General features: G+C 43.0%; 1 protein-coding gene across 2 annotated transcripts in view; it reads left to right on the top strand.

Annotated features, from left to right (window-relative positions):
* The first annotated feature begins 14,051 nt into the window (after positions 1-14,051).
* Positions 14,052-20,341, top strand: part of LOC124003897 (N-terminal EF-hand calcium-binding protein 1-like) — a 70,151-nt gene continuing 63,861 nt past the window's right edge. For both annotated transcript variants that reach the window (XM_046312540.1, XM_046312539.1), the window contains exon 1: positions 14,052-14,338. In XM_046312540.1, the coding sequence (XP_046168496.1) occupies positions 14,213-14,338 (126 nt within the window). In that variant the 5' untranslated portion in view covers positions 14,052-14,212. The remainder of the gene's footprint in view (positions 14,339-20,341) is intronic.

Below are 20,341 nucleotides of genomic sequence, written 5' to 3'. Positions count from 1 at the left end.
AGTTACAGTACAAATTGTAACTGATGACAGAGCATTTTCTGCCCAGTGTTCTCCACCATTCAAATGCCTGCTGACTCGTTACAAACTTCAGCTCTAAGGACAAGTTGATTTTGTCTCTCTGTGACCAAGAGAAGGTGATCTTGTTTCAATACTACAAAATTATTTTGTATTTTTTTCATGTTGAAAGCTCTAAATCCACCGCAGATTAGAAGAGCATTTTAGCAGACCCTAACCCTTTTCCTAACCTTAACCTCATTCACCTAACCTGCTACATTAATTCTACTAACCTGCTGTGTAAATTCTCATAATCTGCTCCGAAAAAGTCACTTCCGGTAGTAGCTTTATTCTGCATCTCAGATGAGAGTAGAGAATGGCATGCGAAGCAGGACAAGCAGAGCTGTCACGGAGTTCACATCAGTCCATGTTATTCTGTTCACAGAGCACTTTCTTAACAAAAATGTGCTGTATGCATTATGGTGAAATGCTTACTTTCGAGCCCATTCCCAAAATGTACCGAATCAATATGCAGGGGTCCAAGGTAGATGAGGTCCTTGAGGAAGAACTGAGTGATTTCCACAAGATGGGCCGGTTGCAAAGTCAAAATTGGATATAGCCTGTTGTAAACATTTAAGAAAATAAATTGATTTTTAGTCTTAATATAACATTAGGGTTAGGAAGTGTGGTTCAATTTAAGGTTACATTTAAAGTCAGATTTTATCACTTTGTGGCTGTGCCAGCTACTAACCTGCGCCTTTTAATGGGAAAGTAATCTAAAAGTAATCAGATAATGTTACTGAGTTTGGGTAATCCAAAAGTTACGTTACAGATTGCAATTTTGGACAGGTAACTATTAAATGAAAACGGGTTACATTTAGAAAGTAACCTACCCAACCCTGTGTGCTTCGAAGACCTGTTTGTAAGCGTAACTGGGGAGGAAGATTAGTTTGTCGCTTGGAGGCACACAGCATATGGGTGTGTGCAAAACTGCTACGAGTGAATATTTTTTATTTAAAATACTCATTATAGCCAATAGGAAAGACAAGGGCCATATGTTTCGAAAATTGTTTTGCATGCAAGGATTACTGACATTTCTAAACGTTAAAACACAGCATCGGGACTGTGTTCTTTATTTAATCAGGTAGGCCAGTTGAGAACAAGTTCTCATTTACAACTGTAACAGTATAACTTTAGACCGTCCCCTCGCCCATACCCGGGAGCGAACCAGGCACAACCATCAACAGCAGTCACCCACGAAGCATCGTTTGTTATGCAGGTGAATGAGGACCCAAAAGCGACTTGGCGAAAACAGAGTCTTTAATCCAGTAAAGTAAATATTCAATACTCCTAGACAATTCGGAGCGGTAAATACAGCATAAAGAACAATTCCACTCGTAATGACGAGAACAGACTGGAGACTCGATCATGAACTGCAGGTTGCCTCGGGAAGGCACTTGACCGTAGCAGACTCAGACACCTGCTCACCACGCAGCATCTGAGGGAAACACGACACGACAGGGCGATACAAAGACACAGCACGGTGAACAATATACAAGGATCCGACAGGACAGAAACGGAAAACAAGGGGAGAAATAGGGACTCTAATCAGGGGAAAAGATAGGGAACAGGTGTGGGAAGACTAAATGATTGATTAGGGGAATAGGAACAGCTGGGAGCAGGAACGGAACGATAGAGAGAAGAGAGAGAGAGAGGGAGAGAGAAAAAGGGGAACGAACCTAAAAAGACCAGCAGGGGGAAAACGAACAGAAGGAAAAGCAAAATGACAAGACAATATAAGACAAAACATGACAGTACCCCCCCACTCACCGAGCGCCTCCTGGCGCACTCGAGGAGGAATCCTGGCGGCAACGGAGGAAATCATCAATCAGTGAACGGTCCAGCACGTCCCGAGATGGAACCCAACTCCTCTCCTCAGGACCGTAACCCTCCCAATCCACTAAGTATTGGTGACCCCGTCCCCGAGAACGCATGTCCATGATCCTACGTACCTTGTAAATAGGTGCGCTCTCGACAAGGACGGGAGGGGGGGGGGGAAGACGAACGGGGGTGCGAAGAAAGGGCTTGACACAGGAGACATGGAAGACAGGATGGACGCGACGAAGATGTCGCGGAAGAAGCAGTCGCACAGCGACAGGATTGACGACCTGGGAGACACGGAACGGACCAATGAACCGCGGAGTCAACTTACGAGAGGCTGTCGTAAGAGGGAGGTTGCGAGTGGAAAGCCACACTCTCTGGCCGCAACAATACCTAGGACTCTTAATCCTACGTTTATTGGCGGCTCTCACAGTCTGTGCCCTGTAACGGCAAAGTGCAGACCTCACCCTCCTCCAGGTGCGCTCACAACGTTGGAAAAACGCTTGAGCGGAGGGAACGCTGGACTCGGCAAGCTGGGATGAGAACAGAGGAGGCTGGTAACCCAGACTACTCTGAAACGGAGATAACCCGGTAGCAGATGAAGGAAGCGAGTTGTGAGCGTATTCTGCCCAGGGAGCTGTTCTGCCCAAGACGCAGGGTTTCTGAAAGAAAGGCTGCGTAGTATGCGACCAATCGTCTGATTGGCCCTCTCTGCTTGACCGTTAGACTGGGGATGAAACCCAGAAGAGAGACTGACGGACGCACCAATCAAACGACAGAACTCCCTCCAAAACTGTGACGTGAATTGCGGGCCTCTGTCTGAAACGGCGTCTAACGGGAGGCCATGAATTCTGAACACATTCTCGATGATGATTTGTGCCGTCTCCTTAGCGGAAGGAAGTTTAGCGAGGGGAATGAAATGTGCCGCCTTAGAGAACCTATCGACAACCGTAAGAATCACAGTCTTCCCCGCAGACAAAGGCAGACCGGTAATGAAGTCTAGGGCGATGTGAGACCATGGTCGAGAAGGAATGGGGAGCGGTCTGAGACGACCGGCAGGAGGAGAGTTACCTGACTTAGTCTGCGCGCAGTCCGAACAAGCAGCCACGAAACGGCGCGTGTCACGCTCCTGAGTCGGCCACCAAAAGCGCTGGCGAATAGAAGCAAGAGTGCCTCGAACACCGGGATGACCAGCTAACTTGGCAGAGTGAGCCCACTGAAGAACAGCCAGACGAGTGGAAACAGGAACGAAAAGAAGGTTACTAGGACAAGCGCGCGCGACGCAGTGTGCGTGAGTGCTTGCTTAACCTGTCTTTCAATTCCCCAGACTGTCAACCCGACAACACGCCCATAAGGAAGAATCCCCTCGGGATCAGTAGAAGCCACAGAAGAAATAAAAAGACGGGATAAGGCATCAGGCTTGGTGTTCTTGCTACCCGGACGGTAAGAAATCACAAACTCGAAACGAGCGAAAAACAACGCCCAACGAGCTTGACGAGCATTAAGTCGTTTGGCAGAACGGATGTACTCAAGGTTCTTATGGTCTGTCCAAACGACAAAAGGAACGGTCGCCCCCTCCAACCACTGTCGCCATTCGCCTAGGGCTAAGCGGATGGCGAGCAGTTCGCGGTTACCCACATCATAGTTGCGTTCAGATGGCGACAGGCGATGAGAAAAATAAGCGCAAGGATGAACCTTATCGTCAGACTGGAAGCGCTGGGATAGAATGGCTCCCACGCCTACCTCTGAAGCGTCAACCTCGACAATGAATTGTCTAGTGACGTCAGGAGTAACGAGGATAGGAGCGGACGTAAAACGTTCCTTTAGAAGATCAAAAGCTCCCTGGGCGGAACCGGACCACTTAAAACACGTCTTGACAGAAGTAAGAGCTGTGAGAGGGGCAGCAACTTGACCGAAATTACGAATGAAACGCCGATAGAAATTAGCGAAACCTAGAAAGCGCTGCAACTCGACACGTGACCTTGGAACGGGCCAATCACTGACAGCTTGGACCTTAGCGGAATCCATCTGAATGCCTTCAGCGGAAATAACGGAACCGAGAAAAGTAACGGAGGAGACATGAAAAGAGCACTTCTCAGCCTTCACGTAGAGACAATTCTCTAAAAGGCGCTGTAGAACACGTCGAACGTGCTGAACATGAATCTCGAGTGACGGTGAAAAAATCAGGATATCGTCAAGATAGACAAAAACAAAGATGTTCAGCATGTCTCTCAGAACATCATTAACTAATGCCTGAAAAACAGCTGGCGCATTGGCGAGACCAAACGGCAGAACCCGGTACTCAAAATGCCCTAACGGAGTGTTAAACGCCGTTTTCCACTCGTCCCCCTCTCTGATGCGCACGAGATGGTAAGCGTTACGAAGGTCCAACTTAGTAAAGCACCTGGCTCCCTGCAGAATCTCGAAGGCTGATGACATAAGGGAAGCGGATAACGATTCTTAACCGTTATGTCATTCAGCCCTCGATAATCCACGCAGGGGCGCAGAGTACCGTCCTTTTTCTTAACAAAAAAACCCCGCCCCGGCCGGAGAGGAAGAAGGCACTATGGTACCGGCGTCAAGAGACACAGACAAATAATCCTCGAGAGCCTTACGTTCGGGAGCCGACAGAGAGTATAGTCTACCCCGAGGAGGAGTGGTCCCCGGAAGGAGATCAATACTACAATCATACGACCGGTGAGGAGGAAGGGAGTTGGCTCGGGACCGACTGAAGACCGTGCGCAGATCATGATATTCCTCCGGCACTCCTGTCAAATCGCCAGGTTCCTCCTGAGAAGTGGGGACAGAAGAAACGGGAGGGATGGCAGACATTAAACACTTCACATGACAAGAAACGTTCCAGGATAGGATAGAATTACTAGACCAATTAATAGAAGGATTATGACATACTAGCCAGGGATGACCCAAAACAACAGGTGTAAAAGGTGAACGAAAAATCAAAAAAGAAATAGTCTCACTGTGGTTACCAGATACTGTGAGGGTTAAAGGTAGTGTCTCAAATCTGATACTGGGAAGATGACTACCATCTAAGGCGAACATGGGCGTAGGCTTGTCTAACTCTCTGAAAGGAATGTCATGTTTCCGAGCCCATGCTTCGTCCATGAAACAACCCTCAGCCCCAGAGTCTATCAAGGCACTGCATGTAGCACCCGAACCGGTCCAGCGTAGATGGATCGACAAAGTAGTACAGGATCTAGATGGAGAGACCTGAGTAGTAGCGCTCACCAGTAGCCCTCCGCTTACTGATGAGCTCTGGCTTTTACTGGACATGAATTAACAAAATGTCCAGCAAGTCCGCAATAGAGGCACAGGCGGTTGGTGATCCTCCGTTCCCTCTCCTTAGTCGAGATGCGAATACCTCCCAGCTGCATGGGCTCAGTCTCTGAGCCAGAGGAGGGAGATGGTTGCGATGCGGAGCAGGGAAACACCGTTGACGCGAGCTCTCTTCCACGAGCCTGGTGACGAAGATCTACCCGTCGTTCTATGCGGATGGCGAGAGCAATCAAAGAGTCCACACTTGAAGGAACCTCCCGGGAGAGAATCTCATCTTTAACCACTGCGTGGAGTCCCTCCAGAAAACGAGCGAGCAGCGCCGGCTCGTTCCAGTCACTAGAGGCAGCAAGAGTGCGAAACTCAATAGAGTAATCCGTTATGGATCGATCTCCTTGGCATTGGAAATCCAGGGCCCTAGAAGCCTCCCTACCAAAAACTGAACGGTCAAAAACCCGAATCATCTCCTCTTTAAAGTTCTGGTAATTGTTAGAGCAATCAGCCCTTGCCTCCCAGATAGCTGTGCCCCACTCTCGAGCCCGGCCAGTAAGGAGTGAAATGACGTAAGCAAACCGAGCTCTCTCTCTAGAGTATGTGTTGGGTTGGAGAGAGAACACAATATCACACTGGGTGAGAAAGGAGCGGCACTCCGTGGGCTGCCCGGAGTAGCAAGGTGGGTTATTAACCCTAGGTTCCGGAGGCTCGGCAGGCCAGGAAGTAACAGGTGGCACGAGACGAAGACTCTGGAACTGTCCAGAGAGGTCGGAAACCTGAGCGGCCAGGTTCTCCACGGCATGGCGAGCAGCAGACAATTCCTGCTCGTGTCTGCCGAGCATGGCTCCTTGGATCTCGACGGCAGTGTTACGAGCGTCTGTAGTCGCTGGGTCCATTCTTTGGTCGGATCCTTCTGTTATGCAGGTGAATGAGGACCCAAAAGCGACTTGGCGAAAACAGAGTCTTTAATCAAGTAAAGTAAATATTCAATACTCCTAGACAATTCGGAGCGGTAAATACAGCATAAAGAACAATTCCACTCGTAATGACGAGAACAGACTGGAGACTCGATCATGAACTGCAGGTTGCCTCGGGAAGGCACTTGACCGTAGCAGACTCAGACACCTGCTCACCACGCAGCATCTGAGGGAAACACGACACGACAGGGCGATACAAAGACACAGCACGGTGAACAATATACAAGGATCCGACAGGACAGAAACGGAAAACAAGGGGAGAAATAGGGACTCTAATCAGGGGAAAAGATAGGGAACAGGTGTGGGAAGACTAAATGATTGATTAGGGGAATAGGAACAGCTGGGAGCAGGAACGGAACGATAGAGAGAAGAGAGAGAGAGAGGGAGAGAGAAAAAGGGGAACGAACCTAAAAAGACCAGCAGGGGGAAAACGAACAGAAGGAAAAGCAAAATGACAAGACAATATAAGACAAAACATGACATCGTTACCCATCGCTCCACAAAAGCCACGGCCCTTACAGAGCAAGGGGAACTACTACTTCAAGGTCTCAGAGCAAGTGACGCCACCGATTGAAACGCTATTTAGCACGCACCACCGCTAACTAAACTAGCCGTTTCACATCCATTACACTCAGCCCCCTTTTGACCTCCTCCTTTTCCGCAGCAACCAGTGATCCGGGTCAACAGCATCAATGTAACAGTATAAATTTAGACCATCCCCTCGCCCATAACCGGGCGCAAACCAGGGACCCTCTGCACACATCAAGAACAGTCACCCACGAAGATCCTTACCCATCGCTCCACAAAAGTCACGGCCCTTACAGAGCAAGGGGAACTACTACTTCAAGGTCTCAGAGCAAGTGACGTCACTGATTGTAACGCTATTCACAGCTAACTAAACTAGCCGTTTCACATCCGTTACATGACAAAAACAACAACAGAGTTACACTTGGGATAAGCAAACATACAGTCAATAACACAGTAGAAAAATATATGTACAGTGTGTGCAAATATAGTAAGATTAGGGAGGTAAGGCAATAAATAGGCCATAGTGGAGAAATAATTACAATTTAGCATTAACACCGAAGTAATAGATGTGCAGATAATGATGGGCAAGTAGAGATACTGGGGTACAAAAGAGCAAAAAAATAAATAACAATATGGGGATGAGGTAGTTGGGTGTGCTATTTACAGATGGGCTGTGTACAGGTACAGCTGCTCTGACAACTGATGCTTAAAGTTAGTGAGGGAAAAATAAGTCTCCAGCTTCAGTGATTTTTGCAATTCGCTCCAGTCATTGGCATCAGAGAACTGGAAGGAAAGGTGGCCAAAGGATGACCAGTGGCTTTGGGGATGACCAGTTAGATATACCTGCTGGTGTGCGTGCTATGGGTGGGTGTTGCTATGGTGACCAGTGAGCTGAGATAAGGCGGGGCATTACCTAGCATAGACTTATAGATGACCTGTAGTCAGTGGGTTTGGCGGTGAATATGTAGCGAGGGTGGGTAGTATATGGGGCTTTGGTGACAAAACGGATGGCACTGGGATAGACTATATCCAATTTGCTGAGTAGAGTGTTGGAGGCTATTTTATAAATGACATCGCCAAAGTCAAGGATCGGTAGGATAGTCAGTTTTACGAGGGTATGTTTGGCAACATGTGTGAAGGACACTTTGTTGTGAAATGGGAAGCCGATTCTAGATTTAATTTTGGATTGGAGATGCTTAATGTGAGTCTGGAAGGAGAGTTTACAGTCTAACCAGACACCTAGGTATTTTTAGTTGTCCACATATTCTAAGTCAGAACCGGCCAGAGTAGTGCAGGCAGCAATCGGTTGAAGAGCATGCATTTAGTTTTACTAGCATGTAAGAGCAGTTGGAGACCATGGAATGAGTGTTGTATGGCATTGAAGCTTGTTTGGAGGTTTGTTAACACAGTGTCCAAAGAAGGGCCAGATGTTTATAGAATGGGGTCGTCTGAGTGGAGGTGGATCAGAGAATCACCAGCAGCAAGAGCGACATCATTGAAATATACAGAGAAAAGAGTCGACCCAAGACTTGAACCCTGTGGCACCCCCATAGAGACTGCAAGAGGTCCGGACAACAGGCCCTCCGATTTGACACACTGAACTATCTGAGAAGTAATTGGTAAACCAATCGAGGCAGTCATTTGAGAAACAAGGCTATTGAGTCTGCTGATAAGAATGCAGTGATTGAAAGAGTCAAAAGCCTTGGCCAGGTCAATGAAAAAGGCTGCACAGTACTGTCTTTTATCGATGTTGGTTATGATATCGTTTAGGACCTTGAGCGTGGCTGAGGTGCACCCATGACCAGCTCGGAAACCAGATTGCATAGTGGAGAAGGTACGATGGGATTCGAAATGTTTGGTGATCTGTTTGTTACCTTGGCTTTCGAAGACTTTAGAAAGGCATGTCAGGATGGATATAGGTCTATAACACTTTGGGTCTAGAGTGTCTCCCCCTTTGAAGAGGGGGATGACCGCAGCAGCTTTCCAATCTATAGGAATCTCAGATGATACAAAAGAGAGGTTGAACAGCCTATAAATAGGGGTTGCAACAATTTCGGCAGATTATTTTAGAAAGAGGGGGTCCAGATTGTCTAGCCTGGCTGATTTGTAGGGATCCAGACTTTGCAGCTCTTTCAGAACATCAGCTATCTGGATTTGGGTGAAGGAGAAGCAGGGGGGGGATTGGGCATGTTGCTGTGGAGGTGCAGAGCTGTTGGCCAGGGTAGGGGTAGCCAGGTGGAAAGCATGGCCAGCCGTAGAAAAATGCTTATTGAAATGGTCGATTATCGTTGATTTATCAGTGGTGACAGTGTTTCCTAGCCTCAGTGAAGTTAGGACTTCCCTGACTTCCCTGAAAAGTTGCATATCGCGGAGGCTGTTCGGTGCTAATGCAATATGCCACATTATTTTTTTGTGCTGATCAAGGGCAGTCAAGTCTGGGGTGAACCAACGGCTATATCTGTTCTTAGTTCTACATTGTTTGAATGAGGAATGCTTATTTAAGATGGTGAGGAAGCACTTTAAAGTGGCAGGCATCCTCTACTGACGGGATGAGGTTAATATCCTTCCAGGATACCCAAGCCAGGTTGATTAAAAAGGCCAGCTCGCTGAAGTGTTTTAGGGAGCGTTTGACAGTGATGAGGGGTGGTTGTTTGAGCCATTACAGATACAGGCAATGGGGCATTGATCACTGAGATCCTGGTTGAAGACAGCAGAGTTGTATTTAAAGGGCAAGTTGTTCAGGATGATATCTATGTGGGTGCCCATGGTTATAGATTTAGGGTTGTACCTGGTAGGTTCCTTGATAATTTGTGTGAGATTGAGGGAATCTACCTTAGATTGTAGTACAGCCGGGTGTTAATCATATCCCAGTTTAGGTCACCAGTACGAACTCTGAAGATAGATGGGGGTAAATCAATTCACATATGGTGTCCAGGGCACAGCTGGAGGCTGAGGGGGGTCATTGTCGGAACTAGAAGCACAAGCATTTCGCTACACTCGCATTAACATCTGCTAACCATGTGTATGTGACAAATAAAAATGTGATTTGATTTGATTTGATTTGAACAAGTGGCAACGGTGAGAGACTTATTTCTGGAAAGGTGGATTTATAAAAGTAGAAGCTCGAATTGTTTGGGCACAGACCTGGATAGTATGACAGAACAGTAGATTGCAACTTCACCCCCTTTGGCAGTTCTATCTTGTCGGAAAATGTTGTAGTTGGGGATGGAAATTTCTGAATTTTAGGTGTCCTTCCTAAGCAAGGTTTCAGACATGACTAGGACATCAGGACATTGTAGTTCACATGGAGACAGCTGTGGGCGAAGCTAATCTCTGAAAACCCCACTGGGAAGTGTTTGAGAGCTAGGTTTCCACTAGCTGACTCAAGTTAACTCCATGGCGAAGGAAGTTTCTGATGAACTCCACCAATGGAGTTGAGCAGAGCCCAGGCTTTGTTTCGACTAGATAACACAGCCACAAAGTCAGATTTCACACCCACAAAATCTAAATTGGCTTCAAAAATGTGTATTTTGGTCTTAATTTAAGGTTAGGGTTAGGCATTAGGTTAGGCAAGTATTATTATTAAAAAAATGTTTTTGTTTGGGGGGGGGGGGTAGATCAGCTTTAATATTGCAGATAGATTGTAGACAATGTAATTGTCTGCATCATTTACAATCCCCCATATATTTTTTGTAAATATATACAGCATATAAATATATTTATCCTTATTATTTTCCACAAACCCCACCACCCATCCCCTAATTGGAGTAAACTAATGGACAACAACACTTTAATTAGGCTTCTACTTCCATCTCATACATGCTATATACATTTTACGGACACAATGTATTTTACAATAGTTATCTTTTGTTTGTTTTTAATCCCACCCTTCAACTACCCTCAATCCCTCCCATTTATCTCTGAAGACCATCAAGTGGGATTTCTATTTGCCATATATTTTTAACTGTGCTGTTTCACAAATGTTCTGAACCTATATACATTTTACGGACACAGTATATTTTTTTTACATTGGTCATCTTGTTGTTTTAAGTCCCAAACTTCAGCTCCACTCAACCCCTCCCATCTATCTCTTAACACCATACATTTTTATTTCTATTTGCCATATATTTTTCAACTGTGCTGTGATGTTTCACAAAAGTTCTGAACCTTTCTCTTCTCATAGTGTCTACAGATTGTAAATTAAAGATACACATTTTTGCTAAAAGTATTATAATATTATTGATCAATTGACTATGTTGCAATTCTTCAGCCATTTCTGGACCTGCGACCAAAAACAGGTTACATATAGACAGTACCAAAAGAAAGGATTATTTCTCTTTGCAGCAAAATCTGCAGATCTGGGATGGTTGTATCCCCCAAATATATAACATTCTATTTGGTTGCAAGAATTTGTATAAAAATTTTAATTGAAAAATGTGATGTTTTGAATCCAGCGTTTTGTGTATCAGTGTCAGGTTCTGACCTTAGTTCTTTTGTTATGTCTTTGTTTTAGTATGGATAAGGCATGAGTTGGGTGGGTTGTCTATGTTAGTTTTTCTATGATTTTCTATTTCTGTGTTTGGCCTGGTATGGTTCTCAATCAGAGGCAACTGTCAATCGTTGTCCCTGATTGAGAATCATATTTAGGTAGCCTGTTTTCGATTGTGTTTTGTAGGTGGTTGTTTTCAGTCTTTGTGTGTCTACACTAGACAGAACTGTTCCGGTTATGTCGTTGTTGTTTTGTTATTCAGTATTCAGTTTACTTTATGAAAAAGATGAACACGTACCACGTTGAGCATTGGTCTTCACCTTCTTCCACAGACAGCCATTACAATCAGTTCATAAACCATGTGCCATGGAATCGGTACATCGGAAATCTCTTCCAAACTATTTTTCAATCTATATGGCACAGCTGTCAATTTTTTGTCCTTAAATGGAACTGGTATACTTACTTATTTATCAGTATTTTCTTTAACCAATTTTGGTTTTTAATGCAGGGCCGACAGACAAGTTCCTTACTTTCCCCCCCTTTCTGAAGTAATGCTGCAATTAGTTGGTTGTAATTTTGGATAGAGCAGACATTTCCATATATTTTAGTTAGCTGCATGTGTGACAACTCCAACAGTCCTATTTATGATATAATTAACAAAGATTGTACTCGTTTGTTATTGTTGAAAAACAGGTTAGGGTTAGGGTTGGACGTACAGTTAGGGTTAGGTTTAATATCTGATTTTAAGAAGACACATTTGATAAATGGGCGGGGAGTAGCCATAATCATGACTTTGTGGCTATGTTAACAAGGGAAGACCGCTTGGGAACATCTGTGTCATGTAACCAAAGTAAGGCAATGTGAGCAACAATGTAGCTAGTAGGCCACGTTTTTTTTTACATGATAAATGAGAATTTTTAGAAATTAGAGATTCACTTCCAAAATTAAAATAAAATAAAATATTTTTACACATGGAAACTAAATCTTATGGGAGCCAAAACAAGATACAATAAAAAATGTTAAACAAGCAACATTTATTTATTAACTAGAGTTTGGGTTTTGCTTGTTTGAAACAGGATTACAGTAATACATATAGGAGTACACAAATCACAAACTCTGCACTGGACCTTCGGTGACAAAAGCTCTCCCCTGCACAGGTTGGTGTGCATATGTGAGAATTAAAAAAATATTATATACTAGAACACAAATTATATGTTATCTATATGTCTACAATGTATTGTTATCCATAGCCTGTACTTTGTGTGTGTGTGTGTGTGTGTGTGTGTGTGTGTGTGTGTGTGTGTGTGTGTGTGTGTGTGTGTGTGTGTGTGTGTGTGTGTGTGTGTGTGTGTGTGTGTGTGTGTGTGTGTGTGTGTGTGTGTGTGTGTGTGTGTGTGTGTGTGTGTGTGTGTGTGTGTGTGTGTGCGTGAGAAAAATATATATTTTATCTCTGGGCTAGCCTATCATCAGCAGATGACAATGTCTGGCCCAACAAACCTCTGAGACATCTATAGTGGGGTCAGAAATGATTAACACCCTTGATAAATGACTGTATAAAATATCAAATTAAAATAGTGAGCTATATTGTATGCTCCAAAAAAATTGGAACTTATATTATTTTATACTAATACAATTACTCAGAGAAAGATTTTGTTAAACAAGTAATACAAAATTACTAACACCCCTGTTTTCAATACCTTTCAATACCTCCCCTTGTGAGGATAACACCACTGAGCCTTTTAAAAAATGTTTGGGAGGAATCTTAGACCATTCCTCTGTACAGACACCTTCCAGTTCCTTGATTACCTTCGTATGTACTCATGGACTGCCCTCTTCAATTCAAACCACATGATTTCAATGGGTTTTTATGTCTGGAGACTGAGTTGCAAAATGTTGATTTTGTGGCCAATTAACCATTTCTGTGTGGATTTTGATGTGTGCTTGGGGTTACTGTCTTGCTAGATGATTCACTTGCAGCCAAGTGTCAGCCTCCTGGCAGAGGCAACCGGGTTTTTGGCTAAAAGTTTATGATGAGGTTGACCTTAACATGGGTACCAGGACCAGTGGTAGCAAAATAGTCCCATGACATCAAAGACCCACCACCATATTTTACAGTAGGTAAAATGTAGATACTAAACCCACCACTGGGGTGTACGTTGCCAAAGAGCTCTATTTTCATGTCATCTGACCAAAGCATCTGTTCCAATCCAAGTGCCAATGCCGTTTAGCAAACTCCAGGCACTTACATTGGCTGTATAACATGAAAATAGAGCGCTTTGGCCACACACACCAGTAGTGTCTGTTCCACTGGATGTCATAAGGTGAATGCACCAATTTGTAAGTCGCTCTGGATAAGAGCGTCTGCTAAATGACTTAAATGTAATGTAAATGTAGTGGGTTTGGCGTTGAAATGAGAATGCATGAGCAGAAAAATATGGTGGTGGATCTCTGATGTTATGGGGCTATTTTGTTTCCACTGGTCCTGGGGCCCCTGTTAAGGTCAATGGCATCATGAACTTTACCCAGTAAAAAAGCTTGCATCATAAATAACTTGTAGATCAGTCACATCAACTTACCCATGATACATCACAGTTTTGATTCTCTCAAACAGGACCATTATCTGCTCATTTTGCTGAGTCTACCTTTAACCTACAGGTAGCGGGAGGCCAATTTTTATTTCCTTCATATCCTTATTGTAGCTCTATCAATTTATTCGCTTCTAATGTTTGAAATTCACCTATTCTAGCCTTTTCTACCATTTATATTGTAAAAGAATGTTATTATTGCGCCACGTAGTATATTTTCCTCCTCTTTGCTAGCAGGGATGCGCAACAAAGATTTTGACCAATCAGCGCTCCAGAAGGTGGGGTTACCTACCGCAGAAAGTTGAAGAGCAACATCTCTACTGGAGTACGGTTGCAGATCAACATCACTGTTGCAGCACTGTTGCCTCGGTTTAACAGAGCAGGGCGACACGTTTGAACCCATTGTCAAAAGGCTACACTTTCCAACGAGCAGGTGTCTGTCTACAAGTCGGCTATACATCTTCCACATCAAGATGTTGGCGTGCACAAAGATGATCACTATGTGCCTTCAGTCGGCGAAAAATAAGCACCTTCGCTCTCAGCAGGAACAACCGCAGCCACTGCATAGCCCCGTTAATGGACTTCCAATTTTCAAAGATGTAAGTAGTCACATATTCTCTCTTGAAAGCTCTGTTTCTGACAGCAGTATGCAATCACGCTTTTGAAATTCTTTATTTGCCTATGGTTGATGTATGTTAATTCTGGGGGTGGGTATAATTTGTGGAACGTTCCAACGGGAATCTGTTCCAATAACTTCGTAAATAACAAGGATGCCAACAAACAACGCATACAAAGTAGCATGATCAATTAATCTAGCTAACTAGTTGCCGAATAGGCATCAACTCACCACGTAGCACCACGTAGCTTAATCTTAATGTTTGTACATAGGCTACCAGAGTGAGGACAAAAAAAAATCAGAATAAACGCGGTGAGTGAAAAACTCAACCAATTTGCCCACTCCCTCCCTACCTGGTATCTTATTCTCCCGTTATACAACTTTGTATGCGTTGTTTGTTTACAACCTTGTTAATTTACGAAGTTTTTGGAACAGATTACTGTTGGAACGTAACACAAATTATACCCACCCTTGAAAGCATGCAGAAAAACTATTATGCATAGTTGAACTATGTGTTAAAAACCAGTGAACCTCTATGTATTTATAATCAATCATCATGGAGATTAAGTTACTTGTTTTGTAAGCATCTTGTTTTAAAAATTAATGATAAATGCATCTTGCCATATTGTGGCTAAAGACACCATTATCGACCTACTGTAACCAACACAAACATTCAATTGAGGTTAAGTGCCCATATCTCCACCACACCTTGCTGCACTCATTCACTCCTGATATGATATTTGACAACCATGAATTGAACTCAACCGCTGTGTGTGTGTGTGTGTTTAACAAGAATAGTAAACAAACAAAAATTTGACCAACTGGGGACATTTTGTTAGGGTTAGGAGCTAGGGTTAAGGTTAGGTTTTTGGGTTAGGGTTAGTGATGCACTGATATTACATTTTTGGCTGATACCGATATCTGATATTTTCCTTGTAAAAAAAATAAAACAATACCGATAACCGATATTTAAAATGCAACCTTTTTACGCATTCCAGTACAGTTAAATAGTTAACACACACACATGGACACAGCGGTCTAAGGCACTGCATCTCTGTGCAAGAGGCATCACTACAGTCCCTAGTTCGAATCCAGGCTGTATCACATCCGGCCGTGATTGGGAGTCCCATAAGGCGGCGCACAATTGGCCCAGCGTCGTCTGGGTTTGGTCGGGGTAGGCCGTCATTGTAGATAAGAATTAATTCTTAACTGACTTGCCTAGTTAAATAAAGCTTACACACACAAACACACCACACTGACCAAAAATGTATTTTGTTGGCTTTACTTATGTCCCCATTACCAGTAAAACATAATTAAAACCTATTTCTTTCACTTGCTGTGCTGTTTCGTTGTTCAGTCGTTCAGTCGTTACATTCTCAACCAGGATTTCTATGGAACGCCGTTTGGGTCTTTGCCTGTCAAAAAATAAACTATTTAAAACTATTCGACGTGTCAAATAACACTGACGTTTCAAATAGCACTATTTGACGTGTCAAATAAGTTTGTTGACCAATCAGGACCTGAATATGACTGCACGTCACACAAAACATTTAACGCAATCATACATTTTTTAAAGTAGTTATTACACATTGATTACACTACCACTCGTATTTCATACGTCACAACGATTCATCGATACGTATGCTATGGTGCTAGTGAAGTTGTCTTGTGCACCTACAGTGCTGGTCATTTAAAAAAATACTAGCCAGATTAATCTAGCTGGCTGCATATAATGTTAGCTTTGGGCAACTGTAACGGCTCTCTTCTATCTCCTCCTCTGATGAAGAGGTAGAACAAGGATCGGACCAAAATGCAGCGTGATGATGATTCATGATATTTTAATGAAGGAAAACCTATACATACAGAAACTACAAAAGTAAATTAAATGAAATAACGAAAACCGAAACAGCCCTATCTGGTGCAAACACAGACAGGAACAATCACCCACGAAACACTCACAGAATATGGCTGCCTAAATATGGCTCCCAATCAGAGAGAACGATAATCACCTGACTCTGATTGAGAACCGCCTCAGGCAGCCATAGACTACGTAGACACCCCACAAAACCCCAAGACAAAAAACACACTACAATAACCCATGTCACACCCTGGCCTGACCAAATAAAGAAAGAAAACACAAAATACTAAGACCAAGGCGTGACAGCAACAGGGTTAAGTAGCTGGCAAGCTATTTATTTTCATGAACTAAAGTTCAACTTCAATAGGTGAACAACAAGTGGCAACCTAGCTAATACTTACTCACAAGGATTCCTAAGTCATTGCTAAGAATAATCAAAATGACTGCAGTTTCTACTGGTCATTGTTTTCAGGCTGGTTGTATTGGTGCTAGCTAGGTACCAAGCTAAAGCTAGCTACCCCAGAAGTTGCGGTCGAACAAATTATTCTTTATTACCTACGCGGTATTGTAAACACATCGTTTGTGGCCGGTGTTTGCTTGTTTGCTGACTTTTTTTGTACAGCTTTGACAGTGCTACTGTATCTTTTTTGACACGCAAAGACCCAAATGGCGTTCCATAGTATGTATTTACCTACCTCATCCCCTTACTGTTTTTATTGATTTACTTTTCTGCTCTTTTGCACACCAGTATATCTTCCTGCACATGACCATCTGATCATTTATCACTCCAGTGTTAATCTGTTAAATTGTAATTATTCGCCTACCTCCTCATGCCTTTTGCACACAATGTATACTATTTTTTTCTTCTTTTTTTCTACTGTGTTATTGACTTGTTTATTGTTTACTCCATGTGTAACTCTGTGTTGTCTGTTCACACTGCTATGCTTTATCTTGGCCAGGTCGTAGTTGTAAATGAGAACTTGTTCTCAACTAGCCTACCTGGTTAAATAAAGGTGAAATAAAAAATAAAAAATGTTGTGAAGCTAATAACAGTGACGTTATTACTGTGTAACTCCGGTAGGGCGACATCGGAAGAATAACGCACTTGGTAGTGTTAACCTGTGCTCGACCAGTCAGCGAATCCAACATCACCCACGACAGAGAACGGTTGATTGTCAAGGGCAATGAAATTCCATTGTCTTGCCTTTTTTGTTACTCTTTGAAATGACTGCTTGACTTGTTGACTGCTTGATCCCAAAAGCAGACATTGTGGGCTAGTTTCAGAATGCTGTGTAGCACAACATTTTACGTGGCGTCATTACGTCATGTCCCTTCGTTATATAGTTATGCACGTCGGATTTAACATCGGTTTTACACATCGGCATTAAACTAGACATCGGCCGTTACTGATGTTGGCATTTTTAGCTAATATCGGCCAATTCCAATATGTTCACCGATATATTGTGCATCCCTAGTTAAGGTAAGAGTACAGGTTAGGGGTTAGGGAAAATGTGATTTTGAATGGCACTGAATTGTGTTCCTCCACAAAGTTAGCTGTACAAGTCTGTGTGTGCGTTTGTTGGGCGGTATCACTAGGGTTGGGCAGTATCCAGATTTTCATACCTTCATACCGTTCCTGTACCATACTGGGATATTTGATATTACTGACAGTGCACACAAGGGCCGCTATTGCTCTCCAAACCTAAAAAAGTATTTGAAAAATGTTTAGTTTTTTTGGACACAACATTTTTAGGCACCAAGGATCTTGATCCTGGATGGGATTGATTGTCTCTGCTGTAACAAAGAAGCTTGATCTCGGAAACTAGCCACTTAGCTAGTAAGTTAGCAAACCAAATGTATAGCTGGAGCCCTTAGTTAGAGATCATTTATTTGGCACATCTTAGATAGTTATAAGGAGCAGCAATGTTTCTGCAAAGCTTGGCACAAGTCAAGATCTGAAGCAATAGTGGAAAAGCTCCTTAGATAGACTGCTGTTTACATCGGCTTTTACAGTAACCTTGAACACTAGCACACTAAAGTGACATAGTGGCTTCTATTGTGTAGTTTTTACAGCATCCCTTGTTAGTTGGTTTATGTGTTCCTTGATCATCACAGTGAGTTTGGATCTGTTCATTTGTGGATGTCTTATTCATATAACACTCCGAATGTCACGGTCGTCCTCCTCTTCGTCTGAAGAGGAGAGGCGAGAAGGATCGGAGGACCAAAATGCGGCGTGGTATGTGTTCATGATGAATATTTAATAAAAGAAAGCCCTGAACACTGAATACAAACTATACAAAAACAATGAACAAATAACGACCGTGAAGCTATAAATGAGACCTGTGCTGACACAAGCAACTCACGTAGACAATCACCCACAAACAAACAGTGCAACCCAGGCTACCTAAGTATGATGCTCAATCAGAGGCAACTAATGACACCTGCCTCTGATTGAGAACCATACTAGGCCGAAACATACAAATCATAGAAAAACAAACAGACTGCCCACCCCAACTCACGCCCTGATCATACTAAATAAATACAAAAACAAAGGAAATAAAGGTCAGAACGTGACACAGAAGCTCCGAAGCTTTACTGCCTAGTTTTAATTGGATTCCTTGTTTCATTTTTAATTTTACCTTTATTTAACCAGGCAAGTCAGTTAAGAACACATTCTTATTTTCAATGACGGCCTGGGAACAGTGGGTTAACTGCCTGTTCAGGGGCAGAACGACAGATTTGTACCTTGTCAGCTCGGGGGTTTGAACTCGCAACCTTCCGGTTACTAGTCCAACGCTCTAGCCACTAGGCTACAGTGAGTTGGGATCATATGTTATTTATGTGACCCTCTCTCTCACCATGCACTAACCAGAGGAAGAATAATGAATGCGCTTAAATAAAAAATATATTGCCTTTGAAAATGTAATGTGCATTTCAGAATATTGATTTATTGAGATGCATGCGCTCTTGCCTGACAATGCCAACTGATGAACTTTGATTTGATTTTCTATCGCTCTCGAGATAAACAACCCAAAAATATCGTTAGAGAATGTTTGGCTAATTCTTTCGGTTGATAAGTGGATGAGCTCTGTGATATGAATATATTACAAGGCTAAATAGTTCTGAGATACCGTTGTATAATTTGCCCTTGGAAATGTCCTATTTTGCCCTATCGGTAACATAGAAAAGTCACAGTTTATGATAGCGTTTTGAGTTCATTGGAGTGTGAAGCTGTGCGTAATATTTGTAATCGGGAACACAAATAATCATGGTCTTAAGCTGCAATTTGAACACAATTTGAACCTCGCATCTCAACTGCTTGAATTAGGCAGAAGGAGAAGGCAGGCGCTTCAAAAGATTCTCCTCTAAAGGTTTGATGGCTTCTTTGTTGACGGTGTGTAAAATATTTGTGCTTGACTGTGCGTGTGCGTGCATGACTATGCGTGCGTGCATAACTGTGCGATCGTGCGTGCGTTTCCGTACACTGAATAACAGGAAGTTGGGACGAGGGAGATCATCCTCAGGCAGTCACTTGGGCACCAGTCTCCTTCCCCTCATAGAGAACAGTGTCAGTAGGACTCGAGACGCTCTGGGATGCAAGGCTGACCTTTATATGCACGTTGTAAATGATGCATTATCCTCTCAAAACACTTTAGCAAAATATGGGGCCATGCAACTGAGCCTTTCTCACGGCCATCTAGAAGCAAATGCCAAGTAAATAACGTTTAGACAGATAAGAGAATGTGTTGGTCCAATTACATTTACATTTAAGTCATTTAGCAGACGCTCTTATCCAGAGCGACTTACAATTAGAGATATAATGGGTTTCTTTTAATACATTTCCTTTAATTTCCAAGGAAGACAGGAAAGCTAAGATGTTACATTCAATGTGATTTTTTTTTTTTCATTGAAGTGTAAAATATATGTTTTCAAATCTGTCATTAAAACAAGCAAAATTAATCATGGGAATATACAGTTGAATTCGGAAGTTTACGTACACCTTACCAATTACATTTAAACTCCGTTTTTCACAATTCCTGACATTTAATCACAGTAAGAATTCCCTGTCTTAGGTCAGTTAGGTTCCCCACTATTTTAAGAATGTGAAATGTCAGAATAATTGTAGAG

The sequence above is a fragment of the Oncorhynchus gorbuscha genome, linkage group LG18 (genome assembly GCF_021184085.1).
Source record: "Oncorhynchus gorbuscha isolate QuinsamMale2020 ecotype Even-year linkage group LG18, OgorEven_v1.0, whole genome shotgun sequence".
NCBI lineage: Eukaryota > Metazoa > Chordata > Actinopteri > Salmoniformes > Salmonidae > Oncorhynchus > Oncorhynchus gorbuscha.
This window is presented reverse-complemented; position numbering and strand designations above follow the sequence as displayed.